We start from the raw sequence: 27,896 nt of genomic DNA on the forward strand, positions 1-27,896 counted from the left end.
AGAATTTTCGGTCAAGATCTCCAATATATCTTAGACAGATCTTTTTGATAAGCTCAGGGGAAGCATGTAGTAGGAGGCCGATGTGACCTACCTACGCAATCGTCTCGGGGAGTAGTTTCCCAACTTGGATGCTCTAGTGAACCGTGGTCGAGTTTAGCAATCAGTAGATTATCGACTTGTAAACTTGCCTATGGGTGTCATGTCTGAGCGTCGAGGTTGAGCTCCCTTCTTTAGTAGAACACAAGACAAGATCAGGGATGACCGTCATCTTTATCTTATCATACAGTGCATGGACTCTTTTACAAGTCTACCGAACTAGGCATGTTTGGTCCTGTACGGGATCGCGCTTCGAGTACTCAGCTCGAACGTGGTCAGGGCCTAGTAAAGCTTGGGGTCGCACAATGAAGTACAACATGATACTCTTCCTTGGCCATTGAGGAGCTCCTTAGTTATGCTTGATGGTGGTTGACCTCATGACGCGCATAGATGTTTGAGCTTGCCTATTCTCATTGGCCCATCCATTTTCACCCATAACAATAGGCATTCCCTTATCTACTTTTCTAGTTTTGTGGCTCACTTGTGTTTTGAATTTACTTTATTTTTTAGTCCTATGTGATAACATGATATGACAAAATTAGATAGATATCTCACAAACATAATGGTAAATCCCATCTAACTTCTTGCAGGCAATGTTCATCCTTGCCGAAGTGTAGGATTTGATTGGCCATGTGCCACCGTCGTAAACTAGGCACGTAGAGCATGTATAAAAGTGGTTTAGTCGAGTACAACAAGAATTGTCCCATCTCTGACATCTTTGATTGGGTCATGTGTTGCTGTAAAAAATGGTGTGGTAATATGGCGAGATTTGAATAGTGGCTATATGCTATTAAAGATATGCCGAGTAGGCACTCAACCCAAAAATCTTAAAAAAGGCCTTAGCCCATATCTCATATGGTACAATGGCACCAATCAAATTTCACCACATCATCACACACTTCTGCACATAATCTGTCTATTTAAAAGTTGTGTAGTCAACCATATTTATATGTGATATCTACACTGTTTATCAAGTGAGAGTTCTTATATTCACTTAAAATTCATCTAATGCAGCATGACCGGAATAAAAACACTCTTGAAAAGTTATTCTATCTCCGAACTTAGGTTGTGATAACATTATAATTTAAAGTTTTAATGCATGAATTTACATTATTGTCTATGGTGTGGATCACTTGAGCTTTGAACCTATCAGATTTATGGGATCAATGCCAAAAATGGAGCTTTAATTGGACTATGTTAGCTATAGCTGGTCTGGTTTGATACCCAAATGGCCAAGTCGGGCTGAGTCACCCTTGACTTGATGAGTCATAACAAGGTTGGAGACTGAATAAGTTGATCAATAGCATGAAAATAGACAATAAAATTGACTGGATAAATAAAAGACAATCATACTCTTTAAACATCTAACAGATGGGTCACGCTTTATATTTCTTATGATTCTAGCCATATGATTTATGGCTCATAAACAATGGATGGTTATAAACAAATTGGCCCCATTCAAAGGGTTAAGATCATGTGATCATCATGATTCTTGCATCACGAATTACTCCTAGTTAAATAAATGAATGGTTCCGATAAGTGATAGATAAACCCTTGTGCCATTTTAAAGGTTACCTATTGTTCAGACCTCAACCCCTAAGTTGTAATCAGGACCACACCTAATGGCGTCCCCCAACAAATGGACCGTTATGAAAAGACAAAACAACAACGGTATGCATAAGCTGAAAAAAGGGCCGGATGTTGGGAATGAATTAGGTGTGACCCGGGTACCACCAGGGTTGCCCTCACGTGGGGCTTACCTTGATGTATGTGTTGTATACAACACCGTCCTTAAGTTAGTGGACCTTGGTAACATGTTAGAGGGACCGTGCCCTAAAATGAGCTAGAAAACTCGCAAACTGGGGACGCGGATTGCGTCTTACCCCCCTCCGACGGTAATCCATCCGGGCAGGGCCTACCCGGGGCCCAACGTGATGTAAGTATTTTATCCACACCGTTAATAGTTTTTATATGATTATTTTAAGGTATGAGCCAAAAATTGAGGCAGTTTCGGAGCTTAAGTGGACCACAAGTGGGGATTGAACATCCACCATTAAAAACTTCTTGGGAGCTGGAGAAGTGTGGATCAAGCTAAAATTTGTGTTTTCACTTCATCTAAGTCTGCATGACCTTATTAATAGGTTGGGTAGTAAAAAAACATCATGGTGGCCCTAAGAAAGGTTTCAAGGGTGGGTGTCATTATCACTGTAGCTTCCTTTGATGTGGTCCACTGGAACTGTGTATCTGCTTCATTTTTTGTATAATACTTTAAAATGATATGAGAAAAGTGATGAACGGTGTAGATAAAATACTTAAATCACGGTGGGCCGCATAGAACCTTGCTCGGACGGATTATTGTCCGGGCGGGGGTAGGACGCAATCCGCATCCCACAAACCGTATAGATATACAACACATACATAGAGGTGGGCCCCACGGTCAAGGCCTCACCCACTAAGCTATTGCCTGGGTAATGCGTTAGTGGGTGTTTCCCTAATGTAGGGCCCACCTTGATTTATATGTTGGATATCTGTAGTGTTCATAAATTTTTTCAGCTCATAGTAACGCTATGGTCCCAAAAATAAGCATATTCAAATCTCAAGTAAACCACATTGCAAGAAATAATGGTCACTGAATGTGGACCATTAAAAACTTTCTAAGCTGCATGAATCATAATTTTATTTGTCATCCAACTTGTTGATTAGGTTATAGAGATCAATGAATGGTAAACATAAGTATCAACTCAATCCAAGACTTATGTGGCCCCAAGAAGCTTTTAGTGGTAAATATTCAATTCCTACCTTATGGTCAATGTGAGATTTGGTTATACTTCATTTTTTATATTACACCTTAAAATGAGCTAAAAAAAATGAAAGATGACTTGAATGCACAACGCATATATAAGGTGGGTCCTACCATCATCATCGCCTCACCCACCGGAGAATAGGTTAGGTGTGCCCCGCCTCACCCAAGATGGTGTGTCCCTTACCACGGGCCCCACCTTAATGAATGTATTTTATATCTATGTTGTCCATCTTTTTTTATAGATCATTTTAAGGCATGAGTTCAAAAATAAAGCAGATCCGAATCTCAAGTGACCATACTATAGGAAACAATGGTGATTGTACATCTCACCATTAAAAATTTCGTAAGGCCCACGGTAATTTTTCGGTAGTGTTTTTTACCATTTACCAGAATTTTTTTCTTTTTTGCCATCCAACCTTTTAATAAGGACATATAACCTAAATGAAAGAAAAACAAAAAAAAAGAAGGAAGAAATAAATATCAACTTAAAACATTTGTAGCTCATTATAAGTTATTAATGGTTAATCATACTTTTTCTAATAGTATGGTCCACCTGATATTTGGATATGCTTATTTTTTTTGGACTTATTCTCTAAAATGATCCCATAAAATGGACATTGAATAAATGCATCATGATGGAACCAGTAAAGGCCGCACCATCTTAGGTGAGGGTGGGGCACACCCAATCCGCATTCCAGTGACTTGTTGTATGGAGACGGATTGGCTACTCCCCCTGTCACTAGCCCGGTGGCCAATGATGAGTACTCTGTGGGCCCACAATGATGTATGTGTTTCATACATGCCGTTCATCCATGCCGTTCATCTATTTTTACATATCATTTCACGGCTTTATCCCAAAAATGAGAGGAATATAAATCCCAAATCACAGGTGGACCACACCACAGGAAAACAATAGTGATTGGATATCCACCATTAAAATCCTCCTAAGGCCCACTGTACTGTTTATTTGACATCCAATCTGTTGATTAGCTCATACATACCTAGATGAAGGGAAAAAACCAAAGATCATCTTGATCCAAAACTTTTATGAGCCCCAAAAAGTTTTAATGGTTGACATTCATTCAACACCGTTTCCTGTAATGTGGTATACTTGAGATTTGGATATACCTCATTTTTGGTCTCATACACTAAAATGATCTAGAAAAATAGATGGATGGCTTGGATGAAACACATACATCATGGTGCGCCCCACAGAGCACCGACCACTAGCCATTGGCTGGTTGCAGGGGGAGTAGCCAATCCGTTTCCGTGTTGTATATTCAGGTCGTCCTTCATTTTTCTAGCTACCATAAATGAACAGTAATGAAAATAAATACAACAACAGGGATCGGTCCACATCAGCTCTTAACGTGGATGGTTGGGAGGCGGTCTGGCTAATGACCCAGCACCAGTGAACTAGCTAGTGGAAGCTTCATAGCTCTCATCATGATACATGTGTTTAATCCACGCCGTCCATTTATCTGTCTACTTCATGTTAGGGCATGAGCCAAAAAATGAGGCAGGACCATGTCTTAGGTCGACCACACAACAAGAAATAGTGGGGATTGAACGCTAACCGTTGAAAACTTTCTAGGGGCCACGTTATCAACATGGATGGCAAATAAGCATTACAGTGGGCCCTGGAAAGTTTTAAATGGAGACTATCAATAGATACTGTTTTCTGTGGTGTGGTCCACCTGTGCTTTGGATCTACCTTATTTTTGGGTTCATGACCTAAAAGAAGATGAAAAAATGGATGGACGGCGTGGATAAAATACATATATCATGGTAGGGCCCACGGAGCTTGACACTTGCTAGCTGGCTGGTGTTAGGGTCACTAGCCAAACCGCGTCAGGATGGTTGGGAGCCCGAGTTTTTTGCGGCACTCTCTGTCACGGTGGGACATAGGCCGTAAAAAATACTTCTTTTTCGCAATGGTTTAGACGCAAGGGTATCAATCCAAATGTCATGGGTCGTTCATCTGGTGGGCCACACCTTTATATGACTTGGGCTAAAAAATCCAGCTCTTTTGGGTCCGGCATCTGGCCAAACAAGTTGGAAAAAATGGACGGTTTAAAATGATTGACCACCTAAGGATAATCTAGCGGTAGGCTGGTAACCGATCCACAGTATAAGTGTGACATACACGTAAGGCAATATGGGCCATTCAAACCATAGGTCAGATTGTGGACATTGCATGGAATGGTCGGATGATCATAACCATCTGATTTCACCGTTGAATTTTAACGGTGTTCGATTTACTTTTAATTGTACACGTGGTAGATGCTTGCCGCCACGTGCGCTTTGATAAGTAAACGCGGATTTACTGGAAAGCCTTTGGCTGGAAGTTCCTGCGCCGGGAAACTAGGTGGGGCCCACCGTGATGTTTGTGAGAAATCCACACCGTTCACCAAGTTAACGATAGTGGGCTCCTCAAATTCGTTTGTTTAATTTGAGTTGATATATGCCGTGTGTACCATTTCTAAGTGCCTGTGTATCAAGCGTCATGCGCAGCCAGAGTATCAAATAACTTCCCCAGATCATAAGCAGTCGGGATAACCAAATTGGTCTGGGTTGTCCAATCACGATTGCATCCATCCATATTACTGCAATGACTTGAACGGTCTAGATGGACGTACACGTGTACCATGAACATGTGTGCTCTTCTATCCTGTTTTTCTCACGGACGCAAGTTTACTAAAAAGGAATGCGTGCGTGTCACAATTCATCCGTCACTCGAGTTGCACTGGTGTAGGTCAATCCAGACCGTCCAAATAGTGGATCCAGTTGCGGTTGAGGCAACTCTGAAAATCTGAACTAATAGGAAGATCTGATTCATTGAATGAATGGCCCATGAAACAATTAAGAAACTAAACGGTCACCTGTCAATATCCAAGGTTTGAGATAAGAAATCAGCCTATATTCAGGGATATGCTCCAAACATAGTGTCTCCTACGATATGAATGGTCTGGATCGCCGCACGTGTACACTACGTGCATGGAGAATAAGTCACCACTATTTGCCAAGTGGTAGCAAACATACACCATAGTTATTTTCCACTCGCTTAGATTCGGATGCTGATTGCCAGCCTTCCCGCGGTCGGAAGCTAGGTGGGACACACCGTGATGTTTGTGAGAATCCACACCGTCCATCCATTTTTTTCACCTTATTTTAGCATGTAAAAAAACATAAAAATCCAAAACTTAAATGGGCCACATGATAGGAAACAGTGAGGAGAGAAATCCCTACCGTTGAAAATATTTCTGGGGTCCACCATGATGTTTATATGACATCCAAACCGTTGATAAGATAATTACCACTTGTATAAACTGAAATCACAAAAATATTAGCATGATCCAAAACTTCTGTGGCCCCTTGAATGTTTCAAGGGTGATCGTTCGATCCTGACTTTTTCCTCTCGTGTGGCCCACTTACGAATTTCATCTGCCTCATGTTTGGTCTCATGGTGTAAAACTATGTTCTAAAACGGATGGACGGGGTGGATTTCACAAAATTCACAGTAGGCTCCATCTAGCTTACGACACAGCAACTTCCAGTGGTCGGGGTGGCAGGCAATCCCGTCCCCTTGGATTCTCAGAATCATCAGGTCAGCATTTTTTTTGGATAATATCCTCCACCCACAATGAGGACCAAGAAGTGAACGGTCTGGATTGTACATACATGCCACGTGTGGGGTGGATGAGTTGATAATATCCCTATTTTCTTTTGTTTGAGTGGCTTTAACACCCATTGTAGAAAAAGCCTTTTCTACAACTCGTCCTTGTGGGGCCCACCGGGGGTTTTTACATACAATCCAACCCGTTCATAAGGGTCCTACCATCACGGAATTGGGACATCTAAAACCTAAGATCAATCCAACCATCAGGTTGGCCACGAAGTGAATTTGAATATTTTTGAGTGGATGGCCATTGTTTTCTGCGATCTGTCCTACTTAATGATTACTTGGACCATTTTAGGACTTCCATCGATAGGGTGGGACTCACTTGGTTCTCAGATTAGATGGCATACCCACAACAAGGTGGGCCTCACCCAGACAATTGAATAATATTTACACGTAGGTGAATGAGTTGCACTCATAACCTTTACAAGCAGATGAACGAGAAGAGTTGTAGAGAAAGCATTCTCTTCCTACAAACGGTTGTAGAGGAAGATAGTAAGATACTGTTCCAACCTAGTATTTCAGCTGTCATGATTTTTATTCTCTCTCTCTCTCTCTCTCTCTCTCTCTTCCTTCCCTGCTAGAGGCCTAGATCCTAGACTAGGTTGATTTCATTTCCTAGGCTTCTGATAAAGCAATTCACCGCACTGTAATAATCTGCAGAAAGCCTGCTTCCTTTCTCTCTCTCTCTCTCTCTCTCTCTCTCTCTCTCTCTCTCTCACTATAACCTCTATATATGGGAATTTGAGTGATAGCTTTGGAGACCCATGAATTGGAAACTAGTATTTACCATGGATGGATGGTTTTGGTCTAGTGCCATAGTGGCCTTTGTGGGGTTGATAGGTTTGCTTTTGTATTTGATTATATCCCACTTCATGCCTTTGTATTTGAAGCTTGGGGTTGCTCCAAAGGGAAGCTTTGGGTGGCCTTTGGTTGGTGAAACCTTGAGTTTTCTAAGCCCACATGCTTCAAACACTCTTGGAAGTTTTCTCCAGGACCATTGCAATAGGTGATACATTCATACATTCCTACATCCACACACACACACACACACACACACACACACACACACATGCATTTATTTTTTGTTTTTGAATTTGGCATTTTGGTTGTAATGCTACTATCATCATGCTATTTGCATGACTTCTACCAGCTTCTCTCTCTATCTTGGATTCTTATCTCTAGAAATCTTACCCTTTTCAAATGAATTGAGCTCCTTTTCTTACATGATTTATCTTTTTTGATAGTTTTTCTTGTTATGGAATTTTTAGTTTTCAACATATAAGTACTAAGAATTTCATAAGTCTGTCTTTACAAAAGCTATTTTTCTAAAGTTTGATTCAATTTTTTATATGGGTTTTCTTCTTATTAATATTTTCTTATTTTGGGCTCTTATTTCTATGCATGTAGTGTGCAAAGCTTAAAGAGAAGAAAGAGAAGCTACAATAGATATGAGTTTCTTCCATCATCATGTGCATGTGTGTTTTTGTGTTTTTCTTTTTTAATTGAAAGAAAGAGAATGGTCCATGTCTTTCTACTGGAACAATGACACTTGGAACGAATTAGATACCTTTTTTTGTTCTTTTATATGGGCTTTATTTTCATGAATTTTCTCAATATGGGGTTTTGATTTTAAGCATGTTGTATGAAAATTTTTAAAAATTCCAATACTAGATATGGGTCTGTTGTATTAATCTATATATCTGTCCATGTGTGTGCGTGTATTTTTTAATATCTTTGCCGTGGTTTTGAGTGCTAACATAAAGAACAAAACAGGTATGGGGAAAAAGCTGATAGATAGAAGGATTTTTGGTTTTGCAGGTATGGTAAAGTGTTCAAATCTCATCTGTTCTGTTCCCCCACTGTTGTCTCATGTGACCAGGAGCTGAACAATTTCATACTCCAAAATGAAGAGAAGCTATTCCAATGCAGCTATCCAAAGCCCATCCATGGGATATTAGGAACATCCTCCATGCTTGTAGTCGTTGGAGACACACACAAGAGGCTGAGGAGCTTGGCACTGACACTAGTCAGCACCACAAAATCAAAGCCTGAGTACCTCAATGATATAGAAAGAATAGCAATCCAGATCATGGATGCATGGAAAGACAAAAAAGAAGTTATCTTCTGTGAAGAAGCTAGAAAGGTATGAGAGAGAGAGAGAGAGAGAGAGAGAGAGAGAGAGAGAGAGAGAGAGTAGAATATCATTAAAAACATGATTATAAATAAGAGTTTTTATTCTTTCAATAAAAATTTCATGACCCCAAGGAACCAGAACTACTAATATGACATTGATATTTCCACCCCCTAAAATTGAGTGTCCCAACCACGAATATTAATTTTGATACCACAGACTCTTAAAGCCACTCAAACAAAATAAAATAGGGAACTGATGTCCACACTCCTTTTAAATGAAAACACCATTTTTGTACTTTGGGTATAAGAGTAGTACAAATCTGTACTATTCATATACCGAAAGTAGAAACTAGGTTGTATATATATATCAGAAACATAGGGTGTGCATGTCATGTTCCAAAACTTATAATGGCCAAATTACTATTCCCATGCTTATGGTATAAGAATGGTATTTAGTTGTACTACTCATATGCCAAAAATAGAAAAAGGATATTTGTATATATATCAGAAGCATGGTGTGTACATCCCATTTTCCAAAACCTTATGTGGTCAAATGATTCATATTGGGGTGAGCTATCAACTTTTGGGGGTGGATGTACAATTCCTCTACTCTTATGTGATTATAATAAAATTCAAGTCACTGATTCTATTATTATTATTTTTGGTTCCTTTCTTCAGTTCACGTTCAATGTGATAGTAAAACAAGTTCTTGGGTTGACACCAGAAGAGCCTCAAACTTCAAAAATACTGGAAGATTTCCTCACTTTCATGAAAGGACTCATCTCCTTTCCACTATATATTCCAGGCACTCCATATGCAAGAGCTGTTCAGGTACTTCCAATCATATTTCAGACCCTTTTCATGCATAGATACCATTTTCTTAGGTAAGTGTCATTTACACACATCTTTTTGATGCACACACCATTTTCTTCTAGTTTTGGTACTATTACAGTACCTATAGTGCACTACTCTACTATCAATAAATAGAAAGATGGGGTGTTTGAATGAATGGCTAGAGTTGAGTAGTGCACTACTATCAATAAATAAATATCTAGTTTTGGTACACTTCTCTTCCATTTTCCTTTACTATTTGACAAGACTAAGGTTATAGTTTACCACCATTTTTGAAGGGTGGTGAATTATCCACACTAGGCATATATGTAGGGAAATCCATGGGCATATTATGGTTGATTGAGAGCCCAAAATCATGCTGCCCAAGTGATCCTAACCATCTGATTAGTCTGATATTGAGGTTATTGTCCATCCCAAAAGGTGCCACTTAATTTGAAAGATCCTGATTCTGATACATGCATCACATGTGTAGGGTGCATGGATCACCACCATTTTGAGACTGTTAGTGAACTACCACCATTGGTGTCATTTCAAATTAGATATTTGTTCCTATTACTTTCTAACCAGAACTTTTGACTGACTCTGTGTGTGTGTATGCAGGCTAGAGCAAGAATATCTTCCACAGTGAAAGCTATAGTTGAAGAGAGAAGATCAAAGGGAGAGAACTCTGCTGGTAATAAGAAAAGTGATTTCCTTGAAATACTACTATCAGCAAATAGCCTGTCCGAGGATGAAAGGGTGAGCTTTGTACTGGACTCTTTGTTGGGTGGGTATGAAACCACCTCCCTCCTCATGGCATTGGCAGTTCTCTTCTTGGGTCAATCACCAGCTGCTCTACAACAACTGAGGGTAGACACCATCTTTCTCTCTCCTCCCCTTTTAGCCATTTCAAGCTCCATGTAAAAAAGCTGAAATTCAATGGCCTTCTTTGAATTTTTTTATATAAAAAGAAAAGAGAGAAAATGAAGGAAACCTTTTTTTTTTTTTTGAAACAGTCAGAGCATGAAAGTATAAGAAATGTGAAAGGAAAAGAAGAGTACTTGAACTGGGATGACTATAAGAAAATGGAGTTTACTCAACATGTAAGTGTACCTTTCTAATCTTTTAAATTAACGGCTATAGATTAATATATGACTTTATATTGGTTTCTTAAATGGTAGTGATTGGATAGATGGTACACGTGGCCCCAATGTCGATGGATCATATCCTGATGATTTTAACTTATTGAATGATCATAACCATCTAATTGGCTGAGGTCAGATGGTCAAGATCATCCAATCAGTGTGATTTTTGGCTTATGCTCCATCTACAACAGAGGCCTGAGGGGCTCCAATGTGAGTGGACCATGGTGTGGAGATTGAACTTAATGGACAATCGTGACCATCTAACTGGGAGATCATGGCCATCAAATTCACAGAAGAAAATTAATTCATCAATGGGTCCAAGTTCAATGGCTGATATCAGATGTTTAAGATTGTCACAGTGGAGGCCTATAGGTTGTTTGGACTGTGGAGACATCACCATCTACTTTTGGGGCCGGATCCATTAGAAGCTTTGTAGGTTATGCTTAATCTACAATGCAATATGTGGGGCCCACCAAAATCAAATCCGTCCATCATATGCCCCAACAGCATCTCCTCGAGCCCAAAAACCAGGCTGTCCAAACCTAAGGCCATTCCACAGGAAATTGTTGGGTGTGGGTGCCCACCACTAAAATCTTCTAACTTGGATGTGGGGCCCAGCGTGTTTTCTATATGCCATCCAATGCATCCATTCAGACTTGCACCTCACTATATAAACGGACACCCCAAAAATTAGGCCATTCTAAAACTCAGGTGGGCCACACCACAGCCACCTGAGTTTCTTTTGAGTGCCAAGGAGAACATGAAGAGGTCCAAAGGTAGTTAATTAGATTGGATGTCATGCACAAATCAAAATGGGCCCACACCTAGTATTGTAGGTCAAACTCAAGCTAAAAAGCTTTGTAGTGGATCAGCCTACTTTTAATGAATGATGCAAAACACACATGCTAGATTAGCACTTTTGTTTATTGCTCTTTCTATCTGTCCTCCTTGTTCTTTTTATTATTATTTTTCTCACTTTCTAGCCTGTTTCCAATGATGTGTATGATTTTTAATGTTTTTTTAATTGAAGGTCATTAATGAAGCTCTCAGATGTGGGAACATAGTCAAGTTTGTGCACCGAAAGGCCCTCAAGGATGTCAGATTTAAAGGTACACCATCCACTTATGGTGGACCTTTTTTATATACATGCTCATAGAATCATGTACGCAAGAGCACATTTATTATAATGCTCTCACAATCTGTATTAAGAAACTCAATTTCTGTGGTCCAGATTATTCAATTCCATGTGGATGGAAGGTCCTCCCAGTTTTCAGTGCTGTACATCTAGACACATCTCTCCATGGAAGTGTCCTTGACTTCCATCCTTGGAGATGGGAGGTAATTACTATTACTTTAATGATGATGATGGTTATTTTAGTTTGTGGGGTCTAGTATATCACTCTCTTGATTGATGATGATTATCTTGATTTGTGAGTCCCACAAGCATCTAGTATTGTATACACAAATGTATAAGTCTATAACTAAAAGTAGGAGGGATGGGTAGATTTACTCCAAGGAACTTTGGTTGATTTATTTAATGAGAGATGCTCACATCCAGTTCGTTGGACCAAAAGTAACCAGTCACCCAGTGGATAATTTCTAACCTACACGTGTGCATGACATCCACCCTATCCAATAGTTTGTCACTGCTGCGAGGATCACCTTACCAAAATTCTAGGTCATCCACTCATCAATTGGGCCCCACCACAGAATAATGTATAGCAATGGATAAATGAAAAATACAAGTGTGGCCCACCTGGTGACTGTATGGGGCTGATTTTTATGTAAGGTAATCCTCATGGTGGGGCCTACCCATTGGAGGGATTGGATGTTGCGTCACATGACATATTTCGTTCAAATAATTTGATGCGAGCATCTCTTTTTCACAGCCATATATTTTCTTTCTCCAAAAGTCCTCCAATGAATCGTTAAGATCATTACATAGGTGCAAATTTTGGGTGTGGCCCATCCATTTAGCCAAACTGAATGATTGGTTCAGATTGTTTGGATCCTTTGCCATGTGTACCATCGTTTAAAAATTGATTTTAGAGTATCATATCGATATGGGTCAGATCACCGTTCATCACCCATTATCAGGACATGGGCTTATATGTACTGGTTTTGGATGATACTTTAAACCTTGATGTGTACAGAAAGCAAGTCACTCATGAGTAAAGCAAAAGGAAGTGACCAACACCATGGTCTGGCCCACATATCAAATATCAAACCCTAATCTTTTTTATTTTTATGAAATTCTTTTAGGAATATGTACTACTGATGGGTGCATTGCACATGTTCAAATAACATATTGTACATTTTTGTGAATGATAATAGAATCAGAGCCAGAGCACATGCAAGATTTTTACTCCATTTGGAGGAGGACCTAGATTCTGCCCAGGCTCTGAACTTGCCAAAGTAGAAACTGCATTCTTCCTTCACCATCTTGTACTCAATTTCAGGTAATCATCTCTTCCTTCTTTACTATTGAACCCCATTTTATTGATACATGCACTACATTGTTTAAACTTTCAATGGAATCTCCACCTATTCAAATCAGATGCGAGCTTCTATCGGGTTGAGCCGAGTAATTCGGTTGAGTATTTTCAAGCATTAGGCATGGGTCCCACTCTGACACATGTATATAATTTGTAAATGGGCTCTCTTACACGTGCGGGCTTAGTGTGTGCTTATGCACACGTGCATGCCTGTATATAATGGTACCCTAAAAGCCTATCCATACCTGATTACACCCAAGCCAAATCCTGACTAGATTTTAACCTTACTCATTGCATGGACATGACTTGCATAAAAATTAAGTTGGTCTTCTCATTAGGTGGGCCACACAACTGGAATAAGTGGACAACCGATGGTCTGAATCAAAATATATGTGTGATCATCTTAATGGTAGGACCTGCCTGATTCTCTTCAGGCTATCTAATGGTGGGGTTCTACCATTTTCATGGCTGGAGAATAAGTTAGCATGCATCTGACTGTATGTGCAAACAAGGGATATAAGTACAAGGCCACTAGAACAATTCTAACCGTTGGATTTGAGCATAAATCCATCTTTCTCAAATCTAGCTTCTTGGATTATAGGATGGTCCTGATTTTGGACAAGGTCTAATGAAGTCCACTTCTGATGAACGGCCTGGATCTTGTACAAGCATGCCCCATTCACCCACGTGTCATATGTAAGATGGGGAGAATGCCATTTAATCAAATAAGGTTATTTCCTGATGGTGGGTCTCTATACTGGAATTTTAATAAACACCCACAGCAAACATTTGCTATGGGTAAATCTCCACCCATACTGGAATCTCGTTATGGGTGTTTACAACACCTCATTCATCTTCATTCGTTGTTGCAGGTGGACCACTGAAGGCGTTGACCAGCCCATGGCCTATCCGTACGTTGAATTTCATAGAGGAATGCCGCTAAAGGTTGACCGGTTGGGTTGACAGAAGGCTACTATAATGGTTGTCAGCTGTAGCTGTACTTCCACCCCAGCACTTCTTTTGTTGAAGTCTGTGGTTGAATTGTAATTTTCGTTAGATATGAGGGTTAAGTTGTTCTAATAGAAATCCTTTCTTTCGTCGTTAATTATCATTCTTCTCTAGATTTTTGCCGGGGAATTCCTCAAAATTTGTGATTTTACAAAACAGTGCCTCAACGGTTCGAAATTACATAACATGATTTCTTGAAGTTGAAATGACCAAAATTTCCTTGCCCACGTTCCTCCTATAGAGTGGTGGAGTTGAAGATTGTGGGGTCCACACACCCTTCCAATGAGTATACGGCAATTTGATGATCGTATAAATGAAATATGGAATTGATCCGATCATTGGTGGGCCACAACTATAAAAAAGATTACATCACCAGAAAGTTCTAAATTCATGTGCGGCCGTCTGATATTGGATCTGCATGATTTTTAGCTTGTCTGATAATCATGATCAGATGTACTTGTTGAACGGTTTGGATGTCACATGAAAACCATGTGGGGCCCACAATAAACTTTTTTCAATGGATTTTAGAAGAATCGCCTAAAGGTTAATTCGGTCATTTCATCGACTAAAAATTACAGTCCGGTGCTCGCAAACGTCCGTCGTTCAGGCACTTTTTGGTAAAAATAGAATCCCCAGGAATTCTGGAGTAAAACACCCCATCTTCTTTCTCATCAATTTCTCGCCTTCTCGTCGTTATCTCGCGATAAAATAGTATGTTTAAAGATAATGTGTTGACATGGAAGCGGTTGACTTGCATTGCCATGGCACTGACTAGTATCGAAGGCTCCATATGTTAATCGCTGGGTGGGGCCCACATGCTATTACCACTAAAAAAAGTAACTTGCCGACCAGATGATCCTTATGATCTGGTCGAAGTCCAACGGTCACGATCATCCCTCCAGTATTATTAATTCTCAATTGTAGCCCATTCATGGCAGTGCCCACTTGATGGACGGATCTGATAAAACCACACCATCCATCGTCTCTGGTGTTTTCCTTTTCTGTGAGTCACTAGACCTAAGAGATGAGGAATTTTAAGATTTTCCAGTGGAAGATATTTATCCTTGCTTAAGGGGCTAGCAGATAGACGGTTTAAAATAAAAAAATAAAAAATAAAAAATCGATGGTCCAATTCAAAAGGAATAATGCCAAAGATTGGATAGGTTTAAATGTTCCAATTTAGGATAAGTTAAAGGAGCTACCTGTTCATGATAAGACCCATCAGATCAACGGTCTTGATTACTGATATATGGGCACGACTTGTAAAACCACAAGGCGGAGGATACTGTGAATATCCTAAGTCTGAACCCACTGACGTTTAGACCAATCCAACAAACAACGGCTCCGTGAGGCTGTGATGGTGGGCCCACTGTGATGTAAATGTTGTGCATCCACGCTGTCCATCTATCATTTGAGAGCTTTGGATCATGCTGATATTTCTCTTTATCATTCATCTAGGTCTATGTGACTTTATTAATGGATTGGATAGCAAGTACGTGATTTGGGTGTCCACACATCAAGCAAAGTATGCGGGTGAAACTGTTAAATATTGTGTAAAATTATAATATTGTTCATTTTTTTTTATAGAAATTGTGGGTAATATATTACGATTTTTTATTGAGCAACGTCGAAGTAAGATTTGATTGAACCACGTGCTGCTGGTAGTAATGAGAAATATTTGAAAGTGGTTCCGTCTGCTAGTCCAATCAAATCTCACTAGGTCATGTCCTCACCAAACTCCTGTTCTTAGTTCTCCATCACTTCAAGAACTTGAAAAATCAATGGAAGAGTCAATAAATTGAGTTCACTCACTGCAAACTAGGACTAGGGCTGCTACTTAGATCGTGGTTAACCAACCCAAATGACTGAACCTGACTGCAGGTTGGGGTTGTTGAGATCCTTGGGTAAGGTTGTTAATCGCCAACCCAAGCCAACCCAATTTGAAATCAGTTAGGGTTAGGGTTTGAGTAAATTCATGTAGAGTTAAAAATAATCACATGTATTCATGTTAGGGCAGGTTAAATACAGAGGAATTCGCGATGGCCCTTGCATTGGAATTCAGGTCAGATGAAGTTGGGTCCTCTTGAAATTGGGTTAGGCTCAAGTTAAATCTCATGGTGATTCTCATGGTCAACCTGTCCGAGTAAGCCTTTTATCAACTGTTTTAAAGAGGTGGATGGAACATATCTCTAAAACCACACGAGTGAGGAATCATAACACGTGTAACTACAGAATTCTTCCCTTTTCACCTAGGGCTGCCAATGGGCCGAGATGGGCTTTTGGGCTTCAAGGTCTGTTACTTTGGGCCTCGATGGGCTTAAATACTTAGCCCATGATCTTGGCCCACGTGAATTTAAGCCCAATTAAAAAAGACTGGGCTCGGACTTTGTTTACGAGACCGTCAGCTGGCCTTAATTGGGTTTCGAAGGTATTTTTGTCATATATTATATATGATGATTGGTGGGTCACACCTAATGAATAGCCAAGATCTTGATGAGTGAAATTGGGTGGCTGGGATTGTCTCTGCCATGCATGATCATCAAGAGCCGGTCTAAGAAGTATTTATTTTAGCCCATCACAGGTCCAGGCCAGGCTCAGGCCTAGACCCTTCTTCCCTAGGAGTTGGAGGCTTGATACAGGTGAATATGGATCCCACATAGGATCTGTACCTTATCATTTGTATATACGAGGCCCAAATTACATTTAGTGCTATTATTCCTAACTTTTGTCGAATGCATTTATTCCTAAGTTAACTCAACAAAAATCAATCCAATTAAATTTTGCAAAAAAAAGAAAAAGAAAAAGAAGCTTAAAACCTTGCTTTTCATACTAAGGGCCCAGCGAAACTATGATCAAAGAGTTCCTTAATGTAAATCATCATCAATTACTTTTCAACAAGATGAGTTTTACTTGATAAAAAGAAAAAGAAAGAAAAAAAAAAAACTTCTAAAATGATCTCTTTACCTTAATGTTGTGAGAGAGTATGGGTGGACTTGTTTGGGAGGAGAAGAGAGTTTAGGGCTTTGAGATCATAAAGAAAGGCAATATAATCATTTTCAAAAATACTTCTCTAATATCCTAAATTCCTAATAACCTGAGGTTTGGCCAGACGCCGAAGACACGCTAATGGGACTCCGAACATAGTGCACCCCATCAGACCATATCAGCCTCCCAAATGAATAATTAGAAATCTTGAGGTACTTAAGCGCTAACGTCACCTTAAACGTCTTCTCCTCGCCCGTCTTCTCAAACTTCAAGCTCTTGGGCTCGACTGTCACAAATACTCCGGCGGGTGGATCAACACGGACTGTGTATGTGCTTGGGGGACCAACGTTCCTGACCGTTCGAGTGATGGTGGTTGGGCTTGTTAATGATGGGTGGGTGATCGATGGGTAGTTGAAGTCCAAGAGGCTCGCGTTCTTAGATGGGCACTTGTAATCGGCAAATGCCCATATCATGGTCGAGTTGTAGCCAAGGGCACACAAGAAATTTAGGTAGTCGTTGATGGTCAAGTCGTATATTAGGCCGGGGTCCATAGCCCGGTTGGGGCGGACATGGCCGGAGCCGTAGTTGAAAGGTGTGGCCTTTACAAAGGATGCATCGGTTATCGGCTCTATATCATTGTCTCGGCTTCTCGCTGCAAGAGTAATAAATAAACAAATTAGTATAGTTAGCACAACTTAATCAAATATTAATTGTTTTAGTCGTAGGGTGTGTTTGGTTGAACCAAATTTTAATTAAAAGATTGATTTACCATGAAATATTATGAAACTTTATCATTTTTGGTGCAACCAAATGGACCTTATTAAACAATAGTTGATCTCAGTTTAGTTAAGAGATCAAGATCTTTGATACATAGTTACTGTTATCCCAACTGAGATAAACTCATTTTAGGGTTTTAAGGATTAGATAAAATCAGAGAGAGTAGATTTTGGGGGTTGGGACCATTCCCTATGAGGTTTATAAGATCCTGATTGAGGAGAACAATGCCAGAAAATTACAAAAATAAATCATATTTTCAGATAAATATGTTTTTTTTTTTTTTGATGAAGCAAATAATTAAGATTTACTATTTATATCCAATGTTGGAGTTGAGTGGTCACCTGAGGTCATGATGGCAGATCGGATGGCTGATGGGGTCCAGTCAGGGTGGAGTGTTTTGAGAAGGCCCACAACGCCAGAAATGTGGGGGCATGACATGGACGTCCCAGAATCAACGTTGAAGAGAACACGACGGTGATCCGAATCGATGCCGGTAGGGCTAATTGCTTGGCTATAGGCTGCAAGAATACTCACTCCTGGAGCAGTAATATCAGGCTGCACAAAAAAGATAGATAATTAATTTTAAAAATATATCAAGAATATCTGTTTGTATCATGATATATATTTTCCATCAAATTAGACTGATCTTTAATAAAATTTCATAATATTGCTTGGTGCAACCAAACACATACTAAAATAGATTTAAGAAATGGATCGGGGTGCATTTCGTTGCAACTAATATCATGAAACTGGGGGAATGGCAAGTGTCGTGAATTCGATTCCCCTCTATGGTATCACCCGCTGCACATGATTTGTGGGTAATTGCGTGTGTATCTGCAAAGAATAGTTTTCCATCATTTCTCATAAAAACTCGAGAGAAATTTTTGAGAATTCCTCTCGTGTGATATGAGCACAAAATCTGAACCATTCATGGGATGTGGCAGTCCCATGAAACAAGTCCAACTTTCACTCTGATTCAAAACTTTGGTGGGATATGAACAAAAGAAATAGTTTCCTCCCTTGATTTCTCCTACCTTTGCTACTGTCCACCAAAGTTTTGTATAATGGTGAAAGTTGGGTTCTAGAGGTTTCATGGGGTTCAGCATCAGGTGAGTAGGTCGGCGCCACACACACACACATATACATATACATACACACACGCATTGTGTGCGCGGGCAATTGATTAAAGAAAATTAGAAATTGGAAATAGTTGTCAAACCTTAAGGATTTCTGGCGTGACCGGATTCGGTCCTTGGGATGAGAATGCCGCCATGAACGGTGCTGGTTTCGTGCCCAAATCAGTCTTCGGTTGTGTGATGTATGCCACGGGAGACCTAACAATGTTTTTTTAATTATCATTATCATTAGCTCCAGACCCCAATTAATTTCAATAATGCTTAGATGATAATGATGGTCTCAACAAGTATTAAGGTTTTTTAAGTTTTTCAAATATAAATGTAATAAGATATAGTTTGCAAATAATCACATTGTTAATTAATTTTCTGTTATTGCAAATACCTATATTTATTAGTTTTTCATAATTTTCGTTATTAACATTAACAAAATGATAAGAATGATCATATGGAACTTACCAAAAGATTCTACTCTATGGAAGCATAAATGCTTTATACTCCAAACCATTATAAATTTACAAGGGCCCAATGGTTGGCTAGTGGTTGATGCTTTGTCGGACCCACCGTGGTATATGTGTTTCATTGATGCCGTCTATCCATTTTTTTTTCATATCATTTTATAGTATTAACTTAAAAATAAAGTAGATCCAAATCTCAAGTGGACTACATCAAAGAAAACAGTGTTGATTGAACACCCACCATTAGAAACTTCCTGAGGGCTGCAAAAGTTTTGGATGAAGATAATATGTTTTTTTGCCTTTCATCCATGTTTGTATGACCTAATCAATAGGCTGGATTTCAAATAAACATTACAGTGGGCCTTATGATGTTTTTAATGTTAGACATTCAATTACTACCATTTTCCTTTGGTGTGGTCCACTTGAGATTTAGATCCGCCTCAGTTTTTATATCAAGCCCTAAAATGTTAAGGAAAAATGGATGAACAACGTGAATAAAACACATACATCAAGGTGGGGCTCAACCACTAAGCACCGACTAGTAGTGATGGCATTTACTAAGCAACCAAAAGAATTACTGTAATTTATAATCATTACAATTTTATAATTTTTAATCAATTATTCAAATATGCCTTAAAATTTCAGCTATGGAACATCTAAAATGGTCCACGTAGGCCCTAAATGGACAGGATTATCGAAGGGTCACAACTAGTGTATGAAAGTCAATGGTCAACGTAGTACCCATGATGAAATGACAAAAATGCCCTCATTATTATAAAATGACCAATATACCCTCAATTAGGAACTCACTTTGTAGAGTTGATGTAGGAGTAAACTTGATAACCGTCCGTATAAGTGATGTGTGTGGCTGGGAGAAAATGGGCGTCGGAGAGGATCTCATTGCCGCTCTCCTCATCATTGGCCAGGATCATCCCGACTCCACCAGCCTCGCGGACGGCCTCACCCTTCTCCACACGTGCATTGATGCCACGGAGGCAAATCACGATCTTCCCTTTCACCTTCTCAGGATCAAGATCTCCTACCATACAAAGCTGACTGCAAAACCAAAACGAGATTAAAAGGATGTGTCTAAATGTAATTAAGATCATAACATAGTATAGTGGAAGATAAAAATGTAATTTCACATGGCAAGCTTATGGCCCAATGTAAAGGAGGTGGGCCATGAATAGAATGACCATCCCAACCCAGCCCAGCCAACTAGTGTGACATTTTGGTTCCATCAGATCCAATGATTGAGATCATCAATTCCAAGGTGGGGCCCACTTAACAATCCATCAGATCCAATGGTTGAGATCATCAAATCCAAAGTAGGGCCCACTTAACAATACCATCAGATGCAATGGTTGAGATCATCAAATCCAAGGTGTGCCCACTTAGCAATACCATCAGATGCAATGGTTGAGATCATCAAATCCAAGGTGGGGCCCACTTAACAAAACCATCAGATCCAATGGTTGAGATCATCAAATCCAAGGTGGGGCCCACTTAACAATACCATCAGATGCAATGGTTGAGATCATCAAATCCAAGGTGGGGCCCACTTAACTATACCATCAGATCCAATGGTTGAGATAATCAAATCCAAGATGTTATCTTGTAATGTGAGAGTGTTGAGATAAGGTGGGCCCATACGAGGTTTCATCAGAAGCATTGGCAGCCTTAGCATCCGAAGAAGTGATGAGAGGATAGAGCTTCTCTGGTAGATAATCTGATGAAAGGCTTTGCCCCTGTGAAACATGAATTGTAAACCAAATATTTAAAAAATTAAATAATAATAATAATAATAATATAATATGTGGGCCATGCCATTGAAATCAACGATCAAATCCTCACATAGACATGTGGCCCACCTTATCTTGTCCAACACATAAAAACAATATCCAGTCAAGGTGAATCTTATATGGGCCCACTTGACTTATGATCATGGCCCACTTCCCCGAAGCAAGTGGGGCCCACATCCTGTATCAATTCTTTAAGCAAACTGGGCCCACTTCTCCAAACAAGAAGAATTCCATCAAGTGGGGCCCACTTCGCATAATGGATCAATCAAAGGATCTAGTAGAGGAAAACCAAACCTTGTATTGCTTGTTATTCCCAAGCTTAACATACGACGGAAATTCCCTGTCGAGAGTGCTTGCTGCAACCGTCAAAATCCACGGCGCTACATTCGACACTGAAAATGGTGTGGGCCCAGAGTTCCCCGCCGAGCAAACGACGGTGATCCCGTTCATCACAGCATGGAATGACCCGATCGCTATACCATCTTCAAAATAGTCGGCGGGATCGCCACCCAGCGAGAGGGACAGCACATCGACGCCGTCGTGGATTGCCGCATCGAATGCTGCCATTATATCAGCGTCCAAGCACTCGCTGCCGTTGACGGGCGGCCAGCATACCTTGTAAGCGGCCACCCGAGCTTTGGGTGACCCACCCTTAGCTGTTCCATTGGCGTAGCTGAAGATGTTCGCTCCGGGAACAAAGCGGCCGCCGGCGGTTGAAAGCGTGTGGGTCCCATGGCCGTCCATATCACGTGCGGTGGAGAATGAGGCATTGAGTGGGCCCACAGAGGCTTTATACCCATTTTTGAAGTATCTAGCTCCAATCAACTTCCTAAGAATTGCACCATCAAAAGAAAATCCAGTGATGTTTTATAATAATATGAGGGTGCGTAGTTAGCATTTTGTGGTGGGCCCAAAGTGGGTGGTCACAGATATTTTGTGGTGGGCCCCAAGTGGGTGATCACACATATTAATTTTGTGGTGGGCTCCAAGATAATAATACATCGAGGCCTTCATAAGAACGGTCACGGATCATTCTAACATATGTTGGGCCAAATTGAAAAAGATTAGAAGATGCAATCCACTCTATTAAAAGCCCACAAAAATAAGGTTGAGAATATCATCCGTATAAAAGAAAAAAGAAAAAGAAAAAGTCAAAGATAGAAGGGTTGGAATTTCATAAAGTGGGAATTTTTAGGTGGGCAATCATCCCTAACGAGCCCCATCATATAGACGGTTTGGATCATTAAAATGTGGCTAAGAAATATATGTAGACGGTTTGGATCATTAAAACATGTCCAAGAAAGAGTGGTTGAAGGGGTAGGAGGGAGATTGCGTACTGACACCGCCAGTAGCAGCGTCCCAGGGACTTGACTTGGTGGTGTGACACACAACAACAACCTCACCAACTTCAAGCTATACAAATCTCAGGGCCACTCCGAATCCACTTCTCAAATGGACTTCTTGGATCCACAGGGAAAAAGCAAGGAAAATAAAAAGTAAATTCTATAAAATTTATAATTTGATTGATATCTGAAAAGACGAGTTTACAACCCTTTCAATAAAGGTACTAAGCCATGGACAAAGTTTCGGAATTAAACTACAACTAAATCTGTGACTTACCAGTAAACATACTATTTATAAACGGTCTTGATATCTACGAGACCTCATGGTTTTCGGCTAAAAATAGTGTCCTATTTGGCTCAACCATGCTATTCTCGATTAGATGGTATTTTGCATATTTGGCGTGCACCAGCCTGCCATAGCAGGGTTGGGTGGCTAAAGTAGCTCATCCTACCCCAAAATCTCATAAATCGTTCAGCTGATTTGCAAGATATGCCTATTTTAAGTTTTCCAGATCACCTCCGCCTTTGATCGGGCGGGCCTTTTCTGGTCCATCTTGGCCTTGAAAATGTCCGTGACCTGCTCTACATCACCTTGGGACTTTGTGCTAATTGATGTGGCCCCACAGTGATATATGCATTTTATTCATGCCGTCCATCTTGGATAATTATTTCAATGTATGAGTCCAAAAATGAGACAGATCCAAAGCTCAGGTAAACCATCTGGATAATTATTTTAGTGCATGAACCCAAGCATATCAAAAACTCAAGTAAACCATACTACTGGAAAATACGGTAATTGAACAACAACATTAAAAATTTCGCAAGGCCCATTGTAATGTTTATTTTCCATCCATTATCCAACTGTAATTAAGTCATTGGATAAAGGGAAAACACAAATATCATTTTAATTGAAAACTTTTGTGGCCCCAGGAAGTTTTTAACGGTTGGCACTCAGTCATTACCGTTTTCTGTGATGTGGTCCACTTGAAATTTAAATCCGCCTCATTTCTTATACCATGACATAAAATGACCAGGGAAAAAAAAAAAGGGCGGACGACTTACATACATCATCTGCCTCTTCATTTCTTATCTCATGAGATAAAATGACCCAAAAAAATAAAGAAATAAATAAAATTGGGTGGACGACCTACGTACATCATAGTGGGGCCTACAGAGCACTGCTCAGTAATGACAGTGTCAGTAGGCAATCCGCGTCCAAAGGGACACACCAACTTTATATATGCTCGGTGGAATGAATTTAGCTGGAAGATGTTGAAAGAACACCAGATTTTTACTTACTTTCATAAATACCAAATACAACTGGTTGCATGTCTCACGTTGGATAGCACAATGTGGGTCCCACCACGAAGATGAACGGTATGAAATCAAATGATTGTTAAATACACATTCCTATTACCGTATGCAAAAAATCACACTAAATCAAGATGTTTTTGAAAAAATAGATCTAACGAATAATCTGAACCGTTCATTTTGTTGGGGCTAGTGATAGATGGTTTTGATTCTAATAGGCCAATGTAGCCTGAAAGTTGTATGCAATCAGATGGAAAGCTTGTATAAAGGTGAGATAAAGAACAGACCTGTTGCATTGCACTCTATCTTGGGTGTTATTCTGACAGACTCCTTTCCACTTGGAGGGGATGGGCCCCAGTCCTTCATCGTTGAAGCTTTCTGACTCTGGCCACACACCTGGCCCACCACCCAACATTGTCAAACGGAAATGGATTGGCTACTCACCCTCCCACTAGCCAATGGCTAGTGGTCGGTGCTCTGTGGGCCCTAACATGATGTCTGTGTCTCATCCACGCCGTCCTTCCAATTTTCCAGACAATTTTATATTATGAATATCCAAAACTGAGGTAGATCAAAATCTCAAGTGGGCCACACAGTTTGATTGAACTATCACTGTTAAAAACTTCTTAGGTATACAAAAGTTTTGGATCAAGCTGATATACACACACACACACACCCCTTCATCCAGGTCTGTATGACCTTTGACATATATATATATATACACACACACACACACCCCTTCATCCAGGTCTGTATGACCTTGGATGTCAAATAAACATTACAGGGGGCCGGCCTGGGAGGTTTTAAATGATAGACATTCAATTACTATTGTTTTCCCATCGTGTGGTTCACTTAGATTTTGATATGCCTCATTTATTGATAGAAGCATTAAAATGATGTGTAAAAATGGATGCACGGTGCGGATAAAATACACAGATCATGGTGGGGCCCACAGAGCACAGACCCTAGCCAAACGGCGTCCTTGTCAAACTTCATGCATGCAGGTCAATCCAGAATGTACATGTAGTGGGACCCATCGATGGAATGATTCTTGCCATCCGACTCATGGTAAGATAATGTATAGAGTGAATAAAATGATCAAACATTCATATACATTAAGTGTAATTAAATGGCTAGACTCTCACGAGTTTCAACTCCTGTCAAGGGTTCGAGTACCCATAAGTGGTGAAATTCCACCTGCGTGAGTGCGTTGGGGTGTGTGTGCGTGTGTGAAAAAAAAAAAACAAAACATGGCTAGGATCATTCTTTGGTGTGAAGTTCTATGTTATGCACCGTTGACAATGAGATCTGTGAGTTGGACGGTCAGTATTCAGATGCATTCTTCTAACAATAACAAGTAGGTGAATATATTTTAAAAAATAAAAACCATAAATTCAATTAAAATAGACAAAACAAATCCAAAGCAATCAATAGACCAATTGCATATAATGAAAAAAAATTCATTGACTTAGAAATCAAACCATTTTATATTTACCAACATGGATTCCACCCAAAAATGCATAGCTTCTTTTTCTTTCTTTCAAGAAATCAAGGAGAATTTGGAAAAAATAAAATATTCAAGTAAGATGAAATGATCTATTCAAGCATGACAACATCATTATATTAATTAATGGGTAATAATCTTTAATTAATTTAATAATATTGATGATTAGATCTCTTGTATGCAATTTGAAATTTAAGACTACAATCTAAACGAAAATAGTACACATTTTGAGATTTATCATACCAGAAGCAAAAAAGAACAAACTATCTTTTTCTATTTATACGATCATATCATATACATTGAGAAAAGAAAAAACATTAAGGACCAAACAGTAGGAAAAGAATTACCGGTGTCGAGATTGCCGATTATCGTATCTTCACCAAATCTCGCTCTTTGCCAGAGCGATTCGTGAGGAACTCTACCATCTCTCTCAAGTCCCAGAAATTGCCACGATCGAGTAGTGTGTAATTTCCTTCCCTTATTCAAGAAAACTGATACGACATCGGGATGTTCTGAAATACACAAAATAAATAAAAAGAAAGAAAAATAGTAAAATGTATACATATTAATAGAAAGGAAAATGTGGAAAGCAGAGAAAATAAAATGTAGAGACTATCTCACTTGAGATCGCATTTGCTTCTTCCTCTTCGAGATTGGCAGCAAAACCATTAATGGATCTCTTATATGAGTAAAAAATTGCGTCTTGAGCCTTTTCCTTACTGTGATAAAAGATAGAAGAGAAGAAAAATATAATTAGAAAACTTGTTCTTAAAATGAATTTTTTTTTTTTTTTTTAAAGGTGTAGAAAATCATTGGAATTAATGGATGATGGAATTTCTCAACCTTCCTAAAACTGATCCCAACAAATTATAATGAGAGTCTGTAACTCTTTCGTAATCGGCTGAAGTAGGATCGGAAGCATGAGCATGGGCACCCAAGTATACCACATAAGACTGCAAAAAAGAAAAAAAGAAAAAAAAAAAAAAGGAGAGAAAGGAAAAGAAAAGAAAAACATCAATGATCAAGCAAAATCCAAAAATAAGAAAACCCCAGATCAGATTCCTATTGAAACTCATTAATTAGAGCTTCCAACAGCATAAAAACGAAAAGAAAAGAAAAAAACCCAAATCACATTCATAGTAAAACTCATCCAAAGATAACCAAAAGAGAGAATTCTGACCAGAAGAGTTAATTAAAAAAAATTCTCATGAGGTTTGCTAAATAGAAGTCCATATATACATTCATAGAGAGCAATGTAATGCTTAAATAATGTTCTTTAAGAGTCAATGAAGCTTCAATAGAATCCAAAAACAAGTAAAACCCAGATGAGATTTATATCAGAAGTCATCAAAAGATGACAAGAATTCACACAAATAGATATCTTCAACAATCAATTTTCATGAGGTTTGCTAATTGCACTCCATATATACACTTATAGAAAATGATGTAATGCTTAAAAAAATTCTTTCTAAAAATCAATAAAGCTTCCATAGAATCCAAAAAGAAGAAAAATCCAGATCAGATTTATACTAGAAATCATAAAAAATTAGTTAGAAAGGACAATTCCAAACACTTTTAAATAGAAAATAAAACAATGTGATGCTTGCCTTTTTGACAGCAAGTGTTGGTCTTTGCAACAAAGAAAAAGACACCAAAATACAAAGAAGCAAAACAGGACTCATAATCCCCATTGCTTCTCTCTCTCTCTCTCTCTCTCTCTCTCTCTCCAATGGAAGAGAGAAAGATGGGGGTTTTGCTTTGTTTTTGAAGTTCACATTCAAATCTTTTTAATTACGCTATATAATTGGAAGTCGTTTTTAAGGTTGTATCTAATGCATGCATTTCTAGGATAAACTTAAGGTACAAATGGATGCACCTAATGCTGTTCTAATGAAATCCAAACCGTCCATTATGTGTCCGCCCTTGTATTCTCCTTGGATCCCAAAAATCAGGCCGATCTTAAACTTAGGTAGCCAATACATGTAAAATCATAACAAAAAGCTCTACAATCATATTCTCTCGTTCAAATGAGTTTTGGAATGGACTGATCTTTATCTGTCCATTCATCTTGGTTAGATGGACCTTATCAATGACTTAGATTGCATCTAAAAGATATGATAGGCCCCACATATAACCATGAAGGATTTTAATGGTGGGAATCCAATCTCAATTCTACCCTATGGCGTGTCCCAATTTAGTATTTAATCAGCCAGATTCTTGGTTTCTAAAAAAATCATTAAGGGAAGCACATGATGGACGGATTAGATTTTATTATAACATTACAGTGGGCCCCGCACGTCGATTCGTATGTTAAAGCTTTGTCTACAATCGTTTGTACTTGATCCCGCGTCTTCCTTTGTAGAGAAGAGAAATGTTAGGAAAGATTAAGA

General features: G+C 39.3%; 2 protein-coding genes across 6 annotated transcripts; one reads left to right on the forward strand and one right to left on the reverse strand.

The window, feature by feature from the left end:
* The first annotated feature begins 7,343 nt into the window (after positions 1 to 7,343).
* LOC131257872 (cytochrome P450 724B1-like) lies at positions 7,344 to 14,290 on the forward strand. 5 transcript variants are annotated; one of them, XM_058258795.1, is made up of 9 exons: positions 7,354 to 7,587; positions 8,400 to 8,724; positions 9,393 to 9,545; positions 10,167 to 10,415; positions 10,562 to 10,648; positions 11,721 to 11,799; positions 11,922 to 11,968; positions 13,025 to 13,149; positions 14,058 to 14,290. In XM_058258795.1, the coding sequence occupies exons 1-9, from the start codon at positions 7,370 to 7,372 to the stop codon at positions 14,146 to 14,148; spliced, it is 1,374 nt and encodes a 457-aa protein (XP_058114778.1). In that variant the 5' UTR covers positions 7,354 to 7,369; the 3' UTR covers positions 14,149 to 14,290. The 5 variants fall into 5 exon arrangements, with proteins under 5 accessions (XP_058114780.1, XP_058114779.1, XP_058114778.1 ...); XM_058258794.1 differs by having other exon boundaries at positions 7,355 to 7,587; positions 11,922 to 12,028; XM_058258797.1 differs by lacking the exon at positions 10,562 to 10,648 and having other exon boundaries at positions 7,344 to 7,587.
* Positions 14,291 to 17,053: 2,763 nt separating this feature from the next.
* Positions 17,054 to 26,949, reverse strand: LOC131257870 (subtilisin-like protease SBT5.3). The gene is made up of 10 exons (XM_058258791.1): positions 26,350 to 26,949; positions 26,128 to 26,225; positions 25,854 to 26,018; positions 24,290 to 24,398; positions 21,643 to 22,177; positions 21,200 to 21,294; positions 20,357 to 20,602; positions 19,175 to 19,289; positions 18,297 to 18,510; positions 17,054 to 17,830 (listed from the first exon to the last, which is right to left on the reverse strand). The coding sequence occupies exons 1-10, from the start codon at positions 26,580 to 26,582 to the stop codon at positions 17,280 to 17,282; spliced, it is 2,361 nt and encodes a 786-aa protein (XP_058114774.1). The 5' UTR covers positions 26,583 to 26,949; the 3' UTR covers positions 17,054 to 17,279.
* Between the last annotated feature and the right edge of the window lie 947 nt (positions 26,950 to 27,896).

This window comes from Magnolia sinica, chromosome 10, assembly GCF_029962835.1.
Source record: "Magnolia sinica isolate HGM2019 chromosome 10, MsV1, whole genome shotgun sequence".
Taxonomy (NCBI): domain Eukaryota; kingdom Viridiplantae; phylum Streptophyta; class Magnoliopsida; order Magnoliales; family Magnoliaceae; genus Magnolia; species Magnolia sinica.